This window comes from Xiphias gladius, chromosome 20 (assembly GCF_016859285.1).
Source record: "Xiphias gladius isolate SHS-SW01 ecotype Sanya breed wild chromosome 20, ASM1685928v1, whole genome shotgun sequence".
NCBI classification, from domain to species: domain Eukaryota; kingdom Metazoa; phylum Chordata; class Actinopteri; order Istiophoriformes; family Xiphiidae; genus Xiphias; species Xiphias gladius.
This window is the reverse complement of record NC_053419.1, coordinates 3,113,618-3,135,769: the sequence shown is the minus strand read 5'-3', so window position 1 is coordinate 3,135,769 and position 22,152 is coordinate 3,113,618. Positions and strand designations below refer to the sequence as shown.

The 22,152-nt window shown below is 39.3% G+C and overlaps 1 protein-coding gene across 1 annotated transcript in view; it reads right to left on the bottom strand.

The window, feature by feature from the left end:
* The window catches only part of dcc (DCC netrin 1 receptor), a 306,576-nt gene that overhangs the window by 32,016 nt on the left and 252,408 nt on the right, over positions 1 to 22,152 (bottom strand). Inside the window, exons 25-28 of the mRNA XM_040158011.1 lie at positions 10,917 to 11,079; positions 9,848 to 10,071; positions 9,125 to 9,241; positions 1,006 to 1,155 (exon numbers count right to left, since the gene is read on the bottom strand). Of these exons, the coding sequence (XP_040013945.1) occupies positions 1,006 to 1,155; positions 9,125 to 9,241; positions 9,848 to 10,071; positions 10,917 to 11,079 (654 nt within the window). The remainder of the gene's footprint in view (positions 1 to 1,005; positions 1,156 to 9,124; positions 9,242 to 9,847; positions 10,072 to 10,916; positions 11,080 to 22,152) is intronic.

Here is a 22,152-nt window from a genome sequence, read left to right as displayed (position 1 = left end):
TATATAATATATTATATACTATCTTTCTATTATTAACATTTGCCGTGGTCATAACAATGAGTATGATAGTGATATTATTATGTATTAATGATACCTATAATCATTGTAATGAGTATATCAGTAGTTGAGGCTACTTGGTGTGTTCCCATCATCTCTAGTAGAATTTGTAGTTAGATTAAGTGCTATTTGCTATGTTTTAACATTACAAGAGAAAAGGCTTTTAGGTTGAGAACTAACTGTAACACTATCTCTGGTAACGTTGTTGGGGTCGCTGATGTCTAAATTTCCCCAAATCCAATAAAAAACAGGAAAGAGCCTCTTTCTCTTTAGTGCAGCCTGTAACCCCACAAACTAATGAAGTCAGTTAATGATGTGCTCCACGGCCTTTAAATAATGCTGTTGTTAGGTAGGTAGTAGATAGTAGTTAGCCGAACATGCTAACAACATAGACTCTCTTGACCAGAGACTATTGAAGGCTGTTGTTTCAACAACTGTGCTTTTGTCTGTGGGTTTGGTTACTCCCTTTTTATCAATTGGCTAATTTGTTCATGTAATTATGGCTTTGGAACTGCTGCTTCACATCCTGATAATCCAGGGTTCCGTATCCATACCCAACACTTACATAGAAAACAATGGGCATGGGTGTTTTAACATGTCTTATGCCACCAAAATGCAGTCTCACTTTTTTTTAGAATGTACGTGGAAATATGCGGATCGGAGGTGAGTGCTGTGTGAAAGACAAACCTCTCAGAAACTTTTTTGTAGCCTACTGCAGTTTCTCTGAAAGCTCCCAGTTCAACCTCTAGCACAGCTTGTTTTGCCTGTTGGCCTACCACTGCAGCCTCTTGTACGTAAATGACTGGCAAGTGCAAGAATCACAGATGTACCTGTTATCTGTCTAATGGTTATTTTTTTCATTAGTATTTTTATTATGGGCAGTACTGGAGTATTTCCTCTGTCTCTACAGTAACATCAGAAGTATTAGTAGCAGTAGTATTCCGGTACCTGGTGTGTATCCTCTGTCCACAGTCAGGCTAGGGAAAGGCATCGGTCTCAGGCTGAACTTGTTGTGTGTGAAGCTGCAGGACGGTGAAGGCAGAATACCAGGATACTGAGAGGAGTCCAGAGCTGGCACCGGGATAGCACTGACCACCGCTGAAACACACAGACAAAACAGTCAGTAAACCAAGGCAGAATGGCACTGACACAGCAGAAGGACATGGAAGAAACAGGTAAACAAGTACATCACAGCAGAATGACACTGCTCACTGCTGAAACAAAGACAGTATCCTCTCTATGTAATTTGACATCATAATATCACTATATACAATATCGTGCATTTTCTGTAAAAACCCACTTTTAAAAAAAATAACCAGACAGGAATGTGTTTTAGTGAGATCAGTAAAAAACAAGATACTAAAATCTTATGAAGAAGGTCACTGAGTCCTGCAGCATTGCCCACAAATGGCCTAACATACCCAGAGATATTACTGGGAGATACACTCTATCTCAGTAGAAGGAGTACAGCAAAGCCGTGCTGCTGGAAAATTTTAATCTTCTCACAGAATGAATCGTCATATCACCAGACCCTAAGAGTCAGTCTCACAGACGCTGAACCAGTGAATACAACAGAGGTTGCAGCAGTCAGTAAAGCAGTCAGCCAGAGCATAGAGCTGCTGTTCACAGAGGAGGAAAGACAGTCAGCAAAGCAGTCAGAGCAGACAGAGCTCATATTGTGACCTTGAGAGGAAACCGCAGGGAGTCAAACTCACTGAGACTGATTACACTGCCTCAGGTACACAACGCATACACACACATACACACACACACACACACACACACGCACACACACACACACACACAACACACACACACACACACGCACACACACACACACACATATACACCCCCCCTTTCATCTCAAGCCTGTTTAGGAGATAAGAGGCACTCCTTTACGCGCGTGTGTGCGTGTGTGTATGCATCCCATGTTTGTGTGTGTTTCTCTGTGTCTTCTTTTATGCAAACGTTCAGTATTGTGTATATTAATGTTGATTTAAAAAAAGATTCTTTTCAAAAGTAAACGTTTGCAGCTTGTCTATACCTGCCGCAGCTGTACAGGTATTTCCAACCTCACACTGAAATGAAATCTAGCGAGCCTATATAAATGTAAAATGATGAATATAACGTCAAATAAATTACACTGGAAAAGTAATAGTGTTCACTGCCAACAGTTGTGTAAAACGGTGTTCTCGAAAACACCTCTGGTTGTTTTCTTTCATTAAGTGTTTGTTTTCCTGTCTGCCCTCTTTTATGAGCCGACAGCTCAGAGAAGGTTGTAACCTACATCACATTTCTCAACAGATGGAGAATGGAAGATGACATATTGTACAATAAATATGTTGTCTCGTTTAAGTTATTCACTAATATAGTTCTTTGGCTTATCGAAGGGACAGCTTGAAAATTTGGGAAATAGGCTCATTTGCTTCCTTGCTGGGAGTTAGACGAGAAGATCAATACCACACAGGAGCCAGCAGCTGGTAAGCTTAGTTTAGCAACAGTAACCAGCAGGTAGAAACAGCTGGACAGTCTCAGTCCAAAAGTAAAAAAATCTGTCAACAGATTTAAAGCTCCATCTCTTTATATTTCGTTTGTTTAATCTCACACAAAACGTAGTGTAAAAACAACGAGTTGTGATTTGTGTCTTGGCTAGTGTCCGCCTTCAGTTTTGTTGTAAAACTGTCCTTCATCGGTGTCACACGATATTGTGTTCAGCCATCATACCTATGTGTAAAGATACACTTAGTGCCACGGTTACGCACATAATACGCAACTTGTTACTCGTCGTGCTGGTGAAGACAGTAGCACTTGTTCTTTCAGACTTGTGTGAGAAGTCACGACAGAAAAGCACAGCTGCAATGAGTCCGGTATATTTAAGCCTGTGAAGTCCATTTCATGCCGAGCAGTGGCATGTGCTGCTGGCTGCACTGGGGCTCTCTCATGTCTCCCCCTTGTATTGTTTTTCATTCTTTTTTTTCTTTATCCTGCCTCCACGCCGTCCGAATGTTTTCAATATTCTTTATGTAACACACATGTCAATGAAGCTTTTTCAAATGAATTCTAACGACTGACAGAAAAGAAGACATAGGGGGTGGTAAAGTTTCCTTCTGCGTTCTTCTTTCTCTTTTTTGAACCACGAGGTCTGATTCTACTAAGCTCCCATCAATTCCAGTATTGATTAGAAGATATTGACAATTTGGACAAAGCAAGGCTGTGATCAGCAGCTTTAAGAGGTGTGTGTTTGTCTGTGTGTGTGTTATTTACTGAATTTGTGCTGTGATCATTTAAAGAGAAGCAGGGTTTGATTACAGAAGCAAGATGACCAGAGATGAGCAAGTCTGATCAATGCCGTTATTGATTGAGAATATTGATGACTTTGGTGCAGTGAGGCAGCGGACCGCAGGTTAAGGGGTGTGTGTGTGTGTTTTTTGTGTTTGTGTGTTTTTTTTGTGTGTGTGTGTGTGTGTGTGTGTGTGTTGGTGCAGGCTTGTTAGAGAGAGAGGGAGAAATACAGACATAGGTTAAGAAATTTGGGCTAAGCACAAGCAGACTGAGATGAAATTGAAACAAACTGATAGAAAGAGAGGAACAGAGGGAAGGAAACCAGACAGGAGAAGCAGAGAGGTACAAACAGAAGGTTGATAAAGAGATCAGAACGTCTGTCGTCTACAAAGCAGCCATGTGGCAGTCGGATAAAAAAAGTGTAGAAGCCTCAAGCTGCTTCAGAGGAAACAAAGAGAAAGAGACCAAAACAAAGACAAACAGTGCAGACCCTGCAGGTTTTTAAGAATTCATGCATATTTAACTAATCCCATATTAGCTGCAAGAGGTTGCAATTCTGTCAAATTCTCACAAAGTCAAAAAGTCAAATCAGAAGAAGCCATAGGATTTTTTTCCTATTCTGACCTAATTATCTTTTTCCAAAGACCCATTACAGGGGGTAGATGAAACATACTAGCTTAAACAAAAGTGGAAGAATAGTCATTTTTACAATAGAATTGCAGTCAGCTATTGATCATCTTTAATCTGTCCATTAGCTGTCTGTAATTTTTGGTGACAATGTCATCTATGGAAGGATACCTTAAGGATTTCTGAATTCAAGTCTAAACTAGCCATTGTATAATTTAAAGGTCATTATGCTACTTTGTTAAAGTTAATTTAAAAAAACAGAAATTAAGTGCCAACACATAAAACCCTGGCTACAAAATCTGGGAGTTTGATGAAATGTCACTTAAGTATTTCATATAATAAAAAATCTAAAAATGGCTGATTAAGATTAGACCAAATGTGTAAAAGTTTTCTCTCACTTACCTAAAACAAGACCAAACCTGACAATCAAAAATTGACTAAAGTGATTATATGTTTTTGTCAAAAAACAAAAACCAAATCGAAATCAGGTGCAAACATGAACACGTCTGATGAGAACCATCTTTGAAGAGGAAATGATTGTGTTTATTAGATTGTTCTTCGGTTCAGAAACGTCAGTAAAGTTATGTCATGATAAATGAGCATATCACAGATATAAACAGGAAAGCATACCTGAACAGTTTATTTAGCTCTCATTTAAAGACTTCTGAAGAAGTTGTTGATCGCATATATCGATCCGATATTGATCACCTTCAGATGGGAAAAAGCAAATAACCCATTAACTGTAGTCAACGCCAGCTGCAGGCTACAGCTGATAAATGGGATGGTATTTTAGATTGGCTGTTGCAGTATGTGTAAGAGAGGGGAATGGTAGCTTCAGCTTTCTCTGACTATTAACTACTAACTATTCAGATTCTTTGCTCTTTTTTAAAAGGGGAATTTATTATTTATGTATCAAAAATCAGTGCTTAAAAATGTTTAAAAAAAATCATTACAAGTGCTTATATTGTTAATCATTTGACAACTAATTTCTTTGATTTTTGAACAATGCTCTCACTCTCCATTCCTGTGATGAAACACTTCATTTCACAGGAAGAGGAAAATATTCTTTTGGAGATATCTTAATAGAAATATTCCATTTGGCATTGTAGTAGTTAAAAAAAGTGTTCTACCATTTGTAATGATTGATTAGTGCGCTGCCCTTTTTGTTTTATGCGTCAGTGAAAGAGGAATGGCTTCAACTGCACAATACCTTCTGAGATTTCCAATTTCAGTGTGGCAAAGCTGAAAAGTAGAAATACTGAACAAAGCCACACAGCCAGAGCTCAGGTGGAAGAAAAAAGGAGGGAGGAATAAGTCTTACTGACCAAAACCTTGACAAAAATACAATAAAAGTTAGGAGGTGTAAAACATAACAGAAACTTAAACCGAAAAATAGACCAGAATAAATGACAGGTCTGTGTGTTAGCAGAGGAAGCCTGAAGGGTTTTCCTGTTTTACTATGACCCACATATCACACACACACACACACATTTATGTAAAAACACAGAGGGGAATGTCACATTGCAGAAAAAATGATCAGTCACCTGCTGACTCGCACTCTCCAGAGATTACAGTGTTGTAACCTGATTGTTACTGTTCAGTGCGGCAGCTTTGGTTTGTTACAGCTGCACTGAACAACTACACAAGTGAAGAAGAATAAAAAAAAAAGAGAGAAAGGAGGCCAAAAAAAAAAACCAACACACACAAAAGAGACTTACTATATGAAACTTTCAGCAGAGAGCGATGTGACTGAACACACACACACACACACACACACACACACACACACATACACACATTCTACAGGGACAGAGAGAGAGAAGGCGGTACTCTGATGATCTGCTTCTGCACAAAACTGGTTCACGGATGTCATGTGGTGTCACTGAGACTGCAGATGTCCCACATCAGTCTGCTAGTGAATTAAAGCAGGTTTATGCAGACGGGGGGATCTGTTTACAGACAACTACAACCCCCATGAACTCCAACAACAGTGTGTCAGGAGGTGTTAAGGAGAGAGGAGGAAGGAAGGAGGTGTGACAAAACTGGTGTTAGGGTGCTAGTATGACTGTAAAACATACAGGAGAATGATGGAGCTGATTAGGGTGATGTAGATAAAACAGTTCAACAGGAATAATTGAGGTTCAACGGAGTCCAGGGGGGAATACAGAGCTGACAGGAGTCAGATGTAGCTTAACAGTGTGTGATGGAAATGACAGGAGTGTCACAACATTGACGAGTGTGTGATGGAGCTGTTGTTCATGTATGGGGTTTATGGCTCATGAAGCAGTTAACCCTGAATGGGCCTGCACCCTCGCAGGTTTGGGCAAAGGATTTGTTGCAATGTCAACAGATGTGTTTTATAGCACATAAATTTCAATCCAGATTTGAAGAAGAAAAGGCCCTGATGTGCGTAACGGAAGCAAAAGTGTGGTGATCGATGAGAAGAGGGTGTTATGGAGATGACATTCCTAAGCAGTCTGATTAATCACGACAGGAGGGTGATGAGAATTAACTACGGCTGTTTTGGAGCCAAATGAAAAGTATATTTTTCAGTCCCTTAGCAGTACTCACTTCTGATCTTGGGCAACCACAGTCCTGAACATGCAGTGTTCTGGCTTCCACAGGACCAGGAGTCTACTACTGCGGAAGTTTGACTGTTGCTTTAAAACACAGCAGGTGCTTAAATATCACTAAAGCCAAAAAGGACAACAAAAGACTGTAGATTCTATTCTTTCAAACAGAAAAAAAAAATCAAGTGTTCTACTATGATCAGCACATTTAAAACAGTCAGACTTTTCTAGCAGATTGCTGCATTTTATCACAACTTCAGCTGGTACAGAGAAGACAAATGAATATGTTGGTGGTGTTCGTTTTCTCAGCTATTTTAGATTTAGTCTTAGTCCTGAGATCAAAATTATATGGTTTTCCCAGCTCTAAACATTCTCAAGAAATTCATAGAAAAGGTGCCGTAACCTTTTACATAAGGAGGGCTTGGAACGCAACCATTCATACAGCCAAGCGTTGCATGTGGCTATCAGCTGGCTAGCTTATTAACTTAGCAAGCTAAGATTGCAGATAAGCAAACATTTGTAATTTAGCTACATAAAAACTGTGAAATAACAAGCAACATGGAAAGCCATGGGAACCTGCGTTAAGTGAAAATCAATCAGTAAGTGAGTCGAAGTAGGCCTGCATCTTATACATATATATATTAGACATTAACACAGAATACCCGAATTACCCTATCTGAAATGGCGATCTTCTTGTTAATTGACAATTGACCACTGAACGAAGTGGTCGACGGGTACGCAGCAGGTGTGGAATTGGGCATTTTGAGCTCATACTCCTTCCTCCCCTCCCATTTTTTTAATGATCTACACGATTTACGTGGGTCACATTTTTTTAGGTCGGAAAATCCAGAATAACGCATTAATTTGTATAAATCATATCCCTACTAAATACAGTAAGTTTTTATAATAAGCTGTACACGACAATTTTAATACATTTTGAAGAAAATATTTGGAACCTCTTTGCATACACTACATTAGTAGTTGGTTTAACATGCTTTTAAAGTAGCATAACATCTTAACGGTAGGTCACCTTAATTAGTTGTACTTATTTCAACACAAATCACGATCTCTCCCAAAACCAGCCAAGTAGTTTTGTGACCGTTGCATAACCTTAACTGCGTGTTTACTATTGTTACCATCGGGATGAATGTCCGGTACACCTCCCGCTGGTATGCTCCTAGAGGTCGTATTATTGTTACCATCCAATGAAAGAAGAACATTTGGAAGTAATCAGTGTAAATATAGAGAGATTTTGTTAAAATTTTTGAATTTGTCTGTTGTTCGGACTTTAAATGGTTGGGTACCCATTACATTAACAAGCTTCAAAATAAAGTCCCGTTGTTCAGCAGCCAACTGTGGCTGTACTGTTGCTGAACTTTTTCACTTCTTTCTTAGGCGGCTGTAGAACACTGAACTTAGTGGATGAAATTTCCAAACTAAAAGTGTCATTTGTGAAAGTTCTACATTCACAGGTGTTTTTACTGGAGATGAACACACAATAAACTGTTCACTTCTGTCCAATTTAAAACCTCACATGTGACTGAACATCATCAGAGTCACTGCTGGAGTCAAAAAATAGAACACACACACAAAAACACGCGCGCGCACACACACACACACACACACACACACACACACACACACACACACACCAACACACACACCCACCAACACACACATCTCACATACAAATCTATAAACCCATTCACACACTGTAAATTGAAATGTAATGAAGGTTTAGAGCAACACTTCACTCTTTCTCTTCCATCTCCCCACTGCATCTTCGTTTCCTCTCTCTCTCTCTCTCTCTCTGTCTTTCCCCTGCTTGTCCTCCTCCCCTTATTCGATCAGCCTTAGATCTTCCCCCTCTCCCCTATGTCCTCTCAGTCAGTCTGAAGGAACATGCTGGCTAATTATCTGTGTGACAAAGTGTGTGTGAGTGAGTAATTTTCAGTGCGAGTACAGTATGTGTTCTCTCTTTCTTCAACTTCGCTTCTGTCTCTGCATGACACTGATGCATGATTTACATCTTTCCTCCCGCACAAACACATAAAACAGGAGAGAGATAAACCCTCTGGCCATCATTGTCTCCCTGAGACACCCCACTCTGCAGCACAGCAACCTTGAGCGGAGCATAATGTATACATTCAGTTGATGCTGAGTTTGGGCCTGGGTTCAGGACTCCGTGTGGGTATTTAATGAGGATCCGTGGATTTATTTAGGGGACAAAATCTTAAAAGCAAAAGTTTAACATTTTGGGAAAAGCTCTTATCTGCTTTTTTTGGCGAGAAATTTGTGAAAAGTCAATACATACTTACAGTGTGTGTGTATGCTATATAATACTGTGCTAAATACTGTGCGGTTAGCCTAGCATAGCACAAAGACTGAAAAGGGCTGGAAAGAGCTGGCCTGGCTATGTCGAAAGGTAACAAAATCCACCTACAGTATCAGCACCTCTATAGCCCACTAATTAACACGTTATATCTCGACAACAATACAGTGATTGATTAAAAAACATCCTGAAAAAGGAAAGGAAAGTTAAAAAAGTCAACGGAATGAAAACACACACACAGGGTTTCGTTACTTACGTGTGTTGCTTGGTTGTGAGTCCATAGGAATCATCATTTTGCCTCGAGTCCCCCTCCTGGCAGCCAGGGAGCGTTCCAGAGTAGAGATACTGCTGGAGGCCTCGTCAGCATCCGCTCCTGCAACATCAAAACATTCAAATACTAAAACATTTAAAACATTTATAATTTACAATTGTTCTGGTTCTCAAAAGAGAATTTAAGAAATGAGCTAAGCTAACTGTTTTCTACTGGGAGAGATCATTTATATATTTTTACTTAATACATTTGGGTTTTTTTAATTCATGATGAATCAGGCTTCATCATACAGCTAATTTAATGATGACTCATAATGGATTAATCAGTTAGCACCGTACAACTTAAGAAAAGAGGAAATATTTAGTGAGCAGATATACACAAATTATAAATGGCATTTATAAGCTTAGTGTTCTAAACCCTGTTGAGATTTTGATGTTGCCAGGCAAAACACAGAGATGAACCCTGACATGAAATCTACAAGAAAGATGACCCAGAATAATTCAACGTTTATAAACAAAGCAAACAATATTTCTTCGCTTTTTTTATTAACAGTTAGGAGGCGTATTGTTATAAGTTAAATGAACATTATACAATAAAACGATATTAAAAGTGAATAAAATTAAGTTAGTAAATACACAAGTGGTTATAGAGATATAATTTAAATTACAAATAATTGGGAGAATGAATGAATAAACATCGAGTCTGTACCCGAGTGGCTGCTCTTGCTGCCAATCTGGCTCTCTGATTGGCTGTGTGCAACCTGCGGGAGGTCCTGGCAGGACTGGATAGGCGAATCGCGTCCGGATGGGGCGACGCTGGGAGCTTTCTCTATGTTCTTCATCTCCATTTCCTCGTGATGGATCCAGAGGTCAGGAGGTCTCAGGTCCTTCTGGCTGCCCTTCCTCTTACTGGCACTGTGGCTCGCTCTCTTCCTGCACCGAGGATGAGAGACACACAGGTAAGGAAGTCAGCACACAGGTGGGAAAGAAGGACACCCTCAGTGACTAATGTCAGTGGACATCACACTGAACCACTTGTAGACTGCTGTGAGAGTTATGTTGCTAGGCAACCCTTCAAATCCCAGCAGAGGATGAATACTCCTGTTCGTCTGTACCACAACAGAAATGTGCATCCATCATAACACCATTTGCCTACAGAGGAAGACAGTGATAACAACAGCTGAAAAAGGAGACATACTCGCATGCATGTAATCGAATCTTATCTCATTGGTATCAGCTTCAGTCTTTTTAGACTCTGTCAGATCTGTTTTGAGTTACTGCTAATGACAACGGAACATCCTACTGCTGCTGCTTCACAAAAGCATTCAACTGGTGAAACAAGGTGTGGCTTTTACTGTGAAGCCGCCACAGGAAAATGCAATGTATTTTTCAGTGTGGTTGGTGTTAAATGCTATCAGTTATCAGTATCTACAAAAGAAGACAAGGTAATGGTTAATATTTTTTGTCAACAGGTTATTTTTACTTTTTGCAAAGGATGAATGATCTGGTAGATGTAGGCTGCACACCTTCAACTCCTCAGCTTTACTTACTTTACTGTGTGCTTTCATGCTGCACTCAAATCATGTGCAGCATGAAATCATGTCCCAATGACTGTATTATTGAGTGAATGGGATTAAAAAGAAGAATAGAAACGGATGGACGCACGTTTTTTTGATTCAAACTCTATTAAAGAAACATCACGGACAGATCATTGACCATCTGCCTTGTTTCCCTGACAGCTGTTTCATGCCATCACACAGAGGAATGGAACATCTTACTTTCTCTGCTGGGCGGAGGAGCGCCGGGTGCAGATGAGAGCCACGATGACGACCACTACCACGGTGACGGCTCCCACGGAAACCACTATGATGACCAGAAGGTTACTGTTCTTTTGAGGTGTGGCACTGCCATGAGGTGGACGCATCTGACCAATGGGAGACTCTGAAATACATACAAAAGAGAACTGGAGGTTAGAAAATACAAATGGGAAACAGGGAAACAAAAAGTGGAAAATGTTATACCCTTAAATAACAGGTTGTTTTTCTCATTTTATTGTAAGTTTTGCTTTGGTTGAAATTAAGGCCTAAGGATTATGGAAGTGTATAGTTCCCAATATTAACATAAAAACATTTAATAACATTTAATTTTTCATGATGTTTTAAATCCAATTTTCATGTTTGAAAATTCAAAATCACTGCCTAATTAAAATTAAAAGAACTCCATTTACAAATGATTTCCAGAACATCCCTAAGCATAACACTGCAATTAACTCAGTGAACTTGACTTTGCAATGGACCTTTCATCCATTTTCATCTTTAAATGAGCAGAAACTTCAATTTCAGTAAATCTGAAAACAAAATTGCAAACCTTAAAATTCGACTTATTTTAGCTTGTTTCTATAGAAAATGAGAGGGAAATAGCCTTTTGCAAATTAAAAACGCTGTTTGGATTTCATTTTCTTGTTCAGATTGAAATGAAAAAACAGTTTCAAATACAATTTCACTCCGTACGCTAACATTTTTTTTTTAGTTTAGTAAAGTTTAAATTTTCATTTTACGTTTCAACTTGAAGTTTTAATGTCAGTTTTGATATTGGCAGTAAGAATGCCCTTTTAAAATGAAAATTGAAACAGAAAATTGCAAGTTAAAAATGATTACTATTAATTTTGTCACACATCATACGCAGAGAAATGGAAAATTACATTTCAGTTTCAGTCAAGCACTTCATTATAATATTAGCAGTCATAGACTCACATGTTGCACATACACATTCCGTAGATAATTTCTTTCACTAAGAAATCACTGTATTTTGAAAACTGATATGTATATTGTTAAGACATTTTGACTTAACATTTAAGTAGGTTATCTCCTATTTATCTAAATGAATGTTTTCATTTTGAAATGTTGGGAGGTGAGGAGCAGAATGTAACTGAACCACAAACATATGCCAATTAAGACATTTAATCTCAATTATCCATCTTATTCAAGTCTTTTATTGAATATAAACAGTCCATAAGCAAAATAAATATAGTTATTAAGAAAAAGGGAAAATTTTGTTTTGGAATCTTAGTAATATTTTGCATATTTTTGCTAGAAAATAAAAGCCTCCAGAATGAAACCCAGACTGGTTTCACTGGACTGAAAACAAAACCGTTGCTGCAGCTTCAATCAATACACAGTGTGTGTGTGTGTGTGTGTGTGTGTGTGTGTGTGTGTGTGTGTGTGTGTGTGTGTGTGCGTGCATGTATACACACACTTGTACTTCTATTTATGAGGACCAGTCTGAGTTTTAAACCATTGGAGTGAGGACCTTTTGAGAAATTGAGGGCATTTTGGCCGGTCGTCACAACCTCAAAGGGCTTTTTGAGGGTTAAGACTTGGTTTTATGGATAGAGTTCGAATCTGGTTTAGGTACGGGTTGGGGCAAGGGTTGGGGTTAGGAACTTAGTTGTCACGGCTGAGGTTAGGGTAAGGGGTCCTCACAATTCAGGTAAGACAAGTGTGTTTGTGTGTGTGTGTGTGTGTGTGTGTGTGTGTGTGTGTGTGTGTGTGGGGCTAATTGTATTATGACAGGTGTAAAGGGAGAAAGGGGAATTGATGGTATGCTCTGTCATTCATTAACTCGACCTTGGAGCACAGAGAGAGAGAAAATAGGAAACACAGAAGGACCATGAAGTCTGGATGGAGAGGAGAGGGAAGTCTGTTAAAGGAAGAAAGAGGAAGAAAAGAAAAAGCCAGAGAGGTGGGAAAAGAGAGTAAAAGGTTACAGACAGAGGTAAGAGACAGAGAAAGGGCAGAATGGTGGGTGGGAGAGAAGAGAAGGAGGGAGGAGATGCAGGTAAGAAAAATTAAGAAAAATGTATGAGACAGTGAGCGAGAGGCACTTCACTTCTTCCACCCTCTCTCTCTCTCTCTCTCTCTCGCTCTTTCTCTCTACATTCAGTCGTCACTCTCAGTGAAAACCACAATCCATCACATTTTCTAGCTGCAGCGCAGTCCACAACATTACTCACGTTTTTTTTCCTTTTTTTTTTAAAATTAAAGTTCAATTTCATCATCTTCCTCTCTTAAAGCTTTCAAAAGAAGAAAGCACAGCAACAACAATAAAAACATCCTCACTAAAAACAGAATTGTGCTTTACTTTCATATAACCTGCAAAATGTAGTTCAGAAAACTGTTTTTCAGCCCTGAGTACTGTCTGCAGGAATTCATTTCAGGTTACACGCAGTCCCAACATCCTCCAACAATAAGGTAGAGAAGCCTGTATGTAGCCGGAGAAGAAAAGACCTAGCGCAAAAAATGTCTATAAAGCACTGGCTGCACCACTTGCGGCTGGTCATTGAGCTTGTTGCTTTGAAGGCACTTCAATAACTGAGGGCGACTCAGATGAGTGTACCAACATTTATCAGTTCACATCTTCTCCCATGTGGACTACAGTGGAAGGACAGTAAGAGAACAATGTCCAGGGAGACCTGAGTAAGAAAATCAAGCTGAAAATATAAAAGAGAGGAAGTGAAAAATAGGATTTTGGAAAGTGAAGGTGAAATGTCCCCCAAACTCCTAGTGGAAATTATGTCACATTTTTCTTTTTTTTTTCAAATTAAGTTAGCTTTTTTTCCTTGTCAGAATCGAGTGTCTGAGGATAGAGGGTGTCGTATGCTGTACAGATAGTAAAGCCCTAAATTTGTGATTCGGGGTTATACTGCACAAATGAAATTGGCTTGACTTGACTGGACATTTTGACTGTGTCAGGAAATAAATAAATGCATGAAACTTCATTGTTGACCTTACAAGGTTTGACAATGCAATTTTTGTCAGCCTGATTCCAAGGTTAAGAAAGGACTTCCATGCTTAAGTTTTAACTGCATGTCCACGGATCCAAGACAACAGAGCAAATGACGGCTGAAGACACTAACGTTGAAAGTCCTGAAAAAAGTTAGTAAATGGACACTGGGATTTGACTGTAAAACTACTGACCTTATGTGTTTCAGCAACGGGGAAGTTGAGGACACTGAGGCCATGTCCTCTATATACAGTATTTTCTGGGAATTTGTGGGATTTAACTCTACAGTTACAAACTTATGGTGGGTAAATGGTGGGTAAAACTGCAGACTGTTTCCAGTGTTCTTAGACAGTGTTCTGTTTAAAGTTGACCACTGTTGTAACACTTACTCTACATTTCATATATAAATGATGGATTCAGTATTTCTGTACTGGAATTGTATTCCTGGCAGAGTGGAAAAAGCTTTGAAAAAGCCTTACTGTTTGGGAGGACAACTGTAAACCTTTTTATATGTTCCTGTAATTTATTTATACCTTCCTAGGACGCTTCCTAGAAAGAACTATGTGAATTTGTACCAATTATAGGGAAACTGGAGACATAAAGGGACAATAAAAAGATTTAAAAAGATAAAAAGTAGTCAAGAAAGATCCAGTCTTTGAGGTGGCAATTAAATTTAACATGTGCCATTATGGCAAATATAATCATATCAACTACTGATACTTTCCGTTTGTCATCAAAGTAAGGATGGTGTCATACAATAAATCAAAATTTTTTTGGACTGTGAAGTACAAAAAACGAGATGACTACAACAAGTGACAGGAACAGCAACTGACAGAAAGGAAGTCAAAACTGACCCGCACGCAAAATGTATGTTACTGATGATAACAGAAGCTTTAATAACCTCTGCTGAGATGCCCTTGAGCAAGGCACTGAACCCACAGCAGCTCAGAGAGACTGTGTAGAATAAACCAGAAGCTCTCAACAGCTTAAAGCCACAACAACGTCAACAAATCAACACGAAGGTGACAGGATGTGCAAAAATCCCCACAAAACCCAGAAATCCAGCAGGGAAACAAAGCTCATCAGCTGCATAGAGACTCAACACAAATAATGCTTAAATGCTTGGTGATTCCCAAAAATTTTATTTGACAAACTTATTTGTTGTAGACTGGCACATATATCATTGAAGGGAAAAATTCTAAGAAATGTACGATAAAAAACAACACTTCCTCTGTAGAGAAACCAGAGGAAGGAAATAGACATTATCGGGGCACAGCTGCCAGCGGCCATATTTTGATCCTATCAGGTTCCCCCCAGCCGTCATGGAGGAGCCTTTCCTGAGAGTTAAAAGTTTCAACCTGAGCAAGTCTTCATCAAGGCCCTAACAGGCCCATCATAATTACGGGTTTGCGACTTGTAAATAGTGTTCACGTCAACATCTAAGTCATAATTATGACTGGAAAAGTTGGATTTTTTTTCCTTAAAGCTCTAACAAATCGGACTTGGCTCTTAATAACATGGAAGTGCCTGAAAGCAAAGCAAATCTGAATGCCTCACATCAGCCAAAGACTGTCTTTCAGTGTAGTTAAATGTACATTTAATGGATATGGCTTTATATTGTCAGTGCACAGTATTCTAATCCTCATTCTAATCAACTCTGTAATAATATCACCCTGATGAAGAACACTTGCAAGAAACTAATAATGGAATCATTCCCATTTATACCATCCATCCCATATGATTTAGCAGCATAAGTCTGACCTTTTCATTCATTCTTTGAAGGGTGTATCCTGATTGGATAATTGGGTAAGTCCATCTACTGAAGACAGTGTCACTCATAGGGCCAAGCAAACAGTTTTGATTGAAATGTCTCAACAACTATTGGATGGACTATCTTGAAATTTGGTACAAACATTCACGCGCCCTCAGGATGAACTGTAATAACTTTGGTAGTCCCTGGCCTTTCAATGTCGCACAATCATTTCAAATTTTAGATTTGCCCAATTCTTTGGTTCACTACCAAACAACTGCAAAAACCAACGACATTCCCATTAACCTCAGTGTCATGTTCAGCTTTGATAGCTAGGTCATGTTTTCTTTGTTCCATTCAGTTGTGTGAATTTCCTGTTTTCTTTTATGTCTTTTACCTTTTTTCCCTCGTTTCAGATCCCCACTTCCTGCCCTTGTGTTTCCCACCACTGTGATTGTCTGCCCTGCCCCTGAATTGTCGCACCTGTGTCTCACTGTCTCCCCATTCCTAGTGTATTCAGTCTCCATGCCCCCTTCCCTCCGTGCCTGCCTGTGTACCGAACAATTCTCCTAAGTCAAGACCTTGAGTTTTTTGGAACCCTTTTCATATCTGAATCGTACATTTGTGTCCTTGCCTTGTGGCTACAATTATTTTACTCAGCTGCACTTTGTTTTTCATGCTAGCCAGTAATGTCTGCATGCTAAACTAACATAGTGACCATGGCAAACTTTATACCTGCTAAAAATCAGCATTGTCACTGTAGGCATGCTAGCAAGGTCTTATCGCAAACATAGATACAAGGCAATTTTCGTAGATTTACATGGCAGAGGCACATATAAACAGACATCGCCGAAATCAAAAAACACTTTCTTTTATGGTAGTCTGGCCTCTTTCCATTTACTACACTTTTTTTCATCTACTGAAGACATATATACATACATACATATTTTGATTTAATCCTGTGAGCCGGAATTCTGGGAGATATCAGTACTGTTGTTCTATGTGATGATTGAGCTGCCTAGGCAACCTGTAGAGTGTTTTATCTTTTCTGTGTAGTTGATTTAACACCTGTAGTCATCACTCAGCAGCGGAAATGATGTGTGCGTTTCATCTACAATCTCTAATTCGAGAAAGGGGCTGTGTGTAATTTCACACATGGATGGCATAGCAGCATGACTTCATTAATTATTTAAATCTCCAGACACAGCAACAGGATTGGTCAGGATCTACGAGGAAACAATGTTCTGTTGTTTTCTAAACATCATGACTAGAAAGCTTTTACTTAGCGATTCCAAGTTCAACAGCAGAATCACCATCAGCACAGTTGTCCATCAGACTCACATCTGAGTTGAACCGTTAATATAAGACCTGACTTGACCTGTAATTAAATATAGGCTCGGAGCTGTTGCTGGAAAGTGGAGGCAAAAGCTCAGGGTGCTGCACACTGTTGTGGTGCGCAACGCTGTTGGCAAGAGGCAATAAATGACACAAATATATAAAAAACAATGACACCCACCAACAAACACTCTCTGTTATTTCAGTGGATTATGTTCACTTGTTTTTCCTTCAACTCAGAACTGATCATAAGCACACACACTCACACCCCTCCAAAATCCCACTTTACACACAGCTGGCACAGCTTGGATACCCTTATTATTAATTTCATCCTTTGATCAGACACCAGAATTTAATGTTAACTGACCTGCGTTTTTCTGAATAGTAATTAGCAAATCTCCAAACGTTATTTTGCATTTGTTTTTTTTTTCCCCCAACAATTTTCCTAACTATAAATGGTGGAATCTCTGTCTGTCTGTCTGTGTCTCTGTCTGTCCCTTGATTGTCTCGACAACCACTCATCAGATCGACATCAAACTTCACGTGTGTATTGTTGAGGGCCCACGGAAGGGCAGTGTTGACTGTAAAGGTTTTTGGATGCGTTCTGGAGAAACTTTAAAAGTGAAACGTTAAACGATAGTCGATTAAGGCTGGTGTGACACACAGGATCATCTAAAGTGTGGGACTGTTTCAGACAGAGACCCAAGCTCTGCAAATTGGAAATGGCTTATCACAACGGTTCAACTGCTACGCATGGTCCCTTGAAGTGAAAGCATCTTGAAGCACTTTGTTTAAGATGCAGCGAAAGCAGGACAGCACAGTTTTGTCTACTTTTTATTCCCATCCAAGAACGATATATTAGGGTTATTAACAGGGGGAACAAGTCATTTATGTAATGCTGCTGTTATGGTAACGTATGGTAATGTTCTTAACTTTTATTATTACTCTAGTTATAAAATAAATCCATGTCATACCCATTTAACTATGACACGAAGTGATTGAATTAATCTGCACTTACCGGTTTATTAGGTACACTTAGATAAAGCTGTGTTCCTAATATTTTGTCAACCCTAAGTCATATAAATGGGATTTTCAAAACATTAGGATCAACCTCTCAGTATACCCCGTACAGTTCAACAGCCCCTCCAAAATGAAAATTCAAACAGCTTCAGTAAACACTGAACATTATAATCCTCATGAAGCAAAGATTTATTGCAGGCCTGTTCTGTTATACTCCATTAGTTTTATATGGGTGTACCCAATAAATTTGAATTTGTGGTCCAGTATTTTCTGATCGGGTCTCTGACAAATAGGGTTTATTATTATTATTATCATTAATATCATAAGACAGCAGTGACCTGTAAATTAGATGATGATTTCATGATTGATTAAAATATTTAACTATTAATGTGATAACAAGCATGTTTGAATTGGCACTGCACTAATTGGATAAATGGGGACAGATTTTTGCCTATACACTCATTTAGGTTTACTGTACTTTAAAGATGTAAAGGAGTATTTTAAATATGCAGAGAGGAAGAGAAGAACTGCAAAGTTTAAATGAATTAGTCTGTAACCTAATTGTTTGGACAATTAGGTTGTGGTATGGCGATATTCCAGTAGCTCCTGCACCAACAGTCATCAGCTTCCTGCTCACTCTTCCACTTACAGCATACACCAATCAGCCACAACGCTGAAGCCAGTCACTGGTTTTAATGTTGAAATAGTGTATAAAGTGTATATATACAGTGTGAAATGGTATATATACACAGTGTATATACCAGTGGTTTGTTGTCAGGGCAAGCAAGGCGAGTGGTGTTTGACCAGTAAGGCTAAAATTAGACATCAACTAGACCAATAGCAAGAAGTAGAAGCAACATCTGTCCTTATGTCTGATTTCAGAACAGCGTTCTGTCCCATAATCTGACCTGATATTGTCTGTTTGCATTCACCTTGCAATCTGTTGCCCTCTTGTGGTGACAGTAGGCAATTGTCTCTCATCTTTTCTGTCATTTTCGTGGGTGTGGCCATGTCCCATTGACAAAGGCTGGGGCTTGTCAAGCAGACGGGACAACAGCGTTTTTGCTCTTTTGTGAATGTGTATTGTGGATAATCCTGGGATCTTTGACGCGTGACTAGCTATAGCTAGCTACAGACAAATGCGTTTGTGAAACTGCCCTTGACTCAGCTCCCACTGCTCCAAGATAAGTTATGATATTGCATGCATTATTATACACATGTGCAGATGCGTGTGGAAACTGTACTTGTGCATTAGAAAATGACTTCAACAGTCTTTTCTTCCAAGGGTTAAGAGGTAGCGGTAGCAAGAAAACGAGAAAATCCCACTTTTATTTATCATCTCGAATCAGAGTAGTTGTCTCTCAAACATCTGGGTACTGACATGTGTGAGTAGTTAGGGTATTTTGTGGAGCAGCTTTTAATAACTCCTTTTGCAAGCAAAGTCTTCAAAGAAAAGATGGAGATTATTGACAGGAGACGATCAACTCCCGCCATGCTGCGTTCAATAAAAAACGGTAATGCAAGTTCAGCCTGTGCGAGCTAGACCAGGTATTTTCAAATGAACACATTTGAGAAATCAGCTTGGTTGACTGTCAACCAAGCCGATTGCCGTGTATTTTGCTCTAAAGTGAGGAAAGTGTCTGGAACTCCAAAGGCTGAAATGACCTGGGAATTTTGCACAGGGGCACGCAAAAGTGGTCTCTGGCTCACATTAGGAGCGTGCTTGTGCTTAAAACTCTCGGGAGGACTCATGTGGACCTCCAGTTGAATCAGCAGGATAGGTTAGGCATAGAGCAGCACAATAAATAAGCTAAAAAATAACAGAGAAGTGCTACAGAGGCGCATTGATGCAGTAACATTCTTGGGGAGTTAGGAACTTGCATTCCCTGGGCATTCTGAGGGAGAATCTTCTGACAAGAGTGGGAACTACGTGGAGCTGACCCCTCTGCTGAGGAGGTATGATGAGAGGTTGGCCTGGCATCTGGAAACAAGCGTGGTTTTTTCAGGTATGCCCAGTCACATCCAGAACGACCTTCACCAGTTGTACTCACGTTTTTGACACAGCTGGGTCCCAACTACATAAAAGGTTTGGATCACTTGAAAAGCTGAAATTCCTTGAATTTCTGAATCTTGCAAAATTCTTAGAGTACAGCGGAGCCTTTCCTGAAGCAGCTTAAGTATCACTGGAAGGGACATATGGGCATTTCTTTAAGTTGTTCTCCTCCGCAACAAGCTCTCAGTGCTGTATTCATCACCCATCCTGGCTTAAGAGAAGGTTGCAGACCTGACGTCTTCCATGAATGAAACCAGGATCACAGAGTCCATGGGACAAGTCTACAAACTTTGTTGTCTTTTCCTGACTGTTCTCACAGCTAGTCTGTAAACGAGTTAGTATACAGATAACAGTGTGCATAATAGTGTTGCTAACCCACTTGGCCATTTATTATAGAGGAGGAATGATATCATGATCATCTTCTTAATTTCCTCCAGTACATATCTGGTGCTAAACTATTATTTATAGAATATAATCTTAGAAATACTGACAAAAGTAACAATATTAATTACAAAATTAAACAGTTATCATCAATAATAAAAACAATATCAATATTCTATCTGATTCACATACTTGCGTCAGAGTGCATCCAGTCCTGCCATAAGGTTTTGGACTCTTAGAAAGTTTACGTAAAAACACATATTATTTAAAATAATATAAAAAAAGCAACATAAATAATACTATAATAATCAAAACTGTCCATTTCAAAATTGACTTCTTATCCAATTTTAAGCCACATTTTTAATATACACTTTTAGATCTTGGTCATTTTTAACTACATATTTTAAACTGTTAGGAGGATTTCAGTCATCGGCTGTCTGGATTTTATCAGTTATCAGAGTTATCAGATAAACAAGTTGAGTATATGTTAGTGGCGCCTCAGCTCACAGCCCCTCAGAGACATCCTGTGTCCGCCAAACAGCATTGGAGAAACCCTGATTTTGAAAGTCACACTGCTTTATTCAGCCTTTTTACTGGCTTTAGTCACTGGGTCCATTTGTTTTTGAGAGGACGAGACCTCCGCGGATAATTCAGCTCCCGGTAAAAACCGCCTGAAGCAGTAACACTGAAAGACTCTTAACCGGGAGAAGCTGAATGCAATGATGGCAATGGACAACAACTCCCATCATCCTACGCTACTTCACGATGTCACTAAACACAGTCTTTTGTTAGTATTTTGATTGTGAGACCCCTAGCAGCAGAATATTACATATTTTGCATATTATTATTATTGTTATTACTATTTTTATTATTATTATTATTATTATTATTAGTAGTAGTAGTAGTAGTAGTAGTAGTAGTATCACTTTGAAAAAATTCAGGTTATCCTCGGAGATCAACCTCAGCCTGAGAGGAGCTCATGTGATTGGTGATTACTGAAGCTCCCCCCGACTCCATTTTCTGTATTCCTGCCACTAATAATGTATTCAGTCCCTTTTCCATGATGTGCCAGCTTTGCCTTGTTGCATCTAGTTTGCACCTGGTTCGGACCTGGTTTGGACCTGGTTTGTGCCAGCCCCTGTGTTCACCATAATGTGTATGTTAAAAAGTAAACAGACGTTACAAACGATGACATTAATTTTTTCTGCAAATGCAAAAAGCGGTAAATGTCAAGCTACTTAAGTGAGGTCTCAGGGGAATACGAGGGTTCAAGATGTTAATGTCTTCCATTAAAAACTCTTTTGCAACACAAGGTTCTGTTACTTAGAGTTGAGATTTTTTTAACTTTAATTGCTTTGTGCTGTATGAAGCTCTCAGCCCTGTCAAAGGCCAATATCACTTTCTCTAGAGAAAATGAAGAAACTTTAGTGTCAGCAGCCAGACTGTGCTACCCACGGACCTCAGATAGTGTCACTGGATCAGAACAACAGGCTGCATCAGATCACCTGAGTACAGACTGTAAACGTAGAGACCTACAGAGCTGTGACTTGACGGGAAAGGATGGAGGTGAATCTTCTCTTTAGGGTCGTTTTTCAAGTGAGAGGAAGCTCTGCGACATAAAGGCCGACACCACGTTAAAGATGAAATAGTGTTGAGCTGATGAATGAGGCTTCGCCCTCACCAACCCACCATA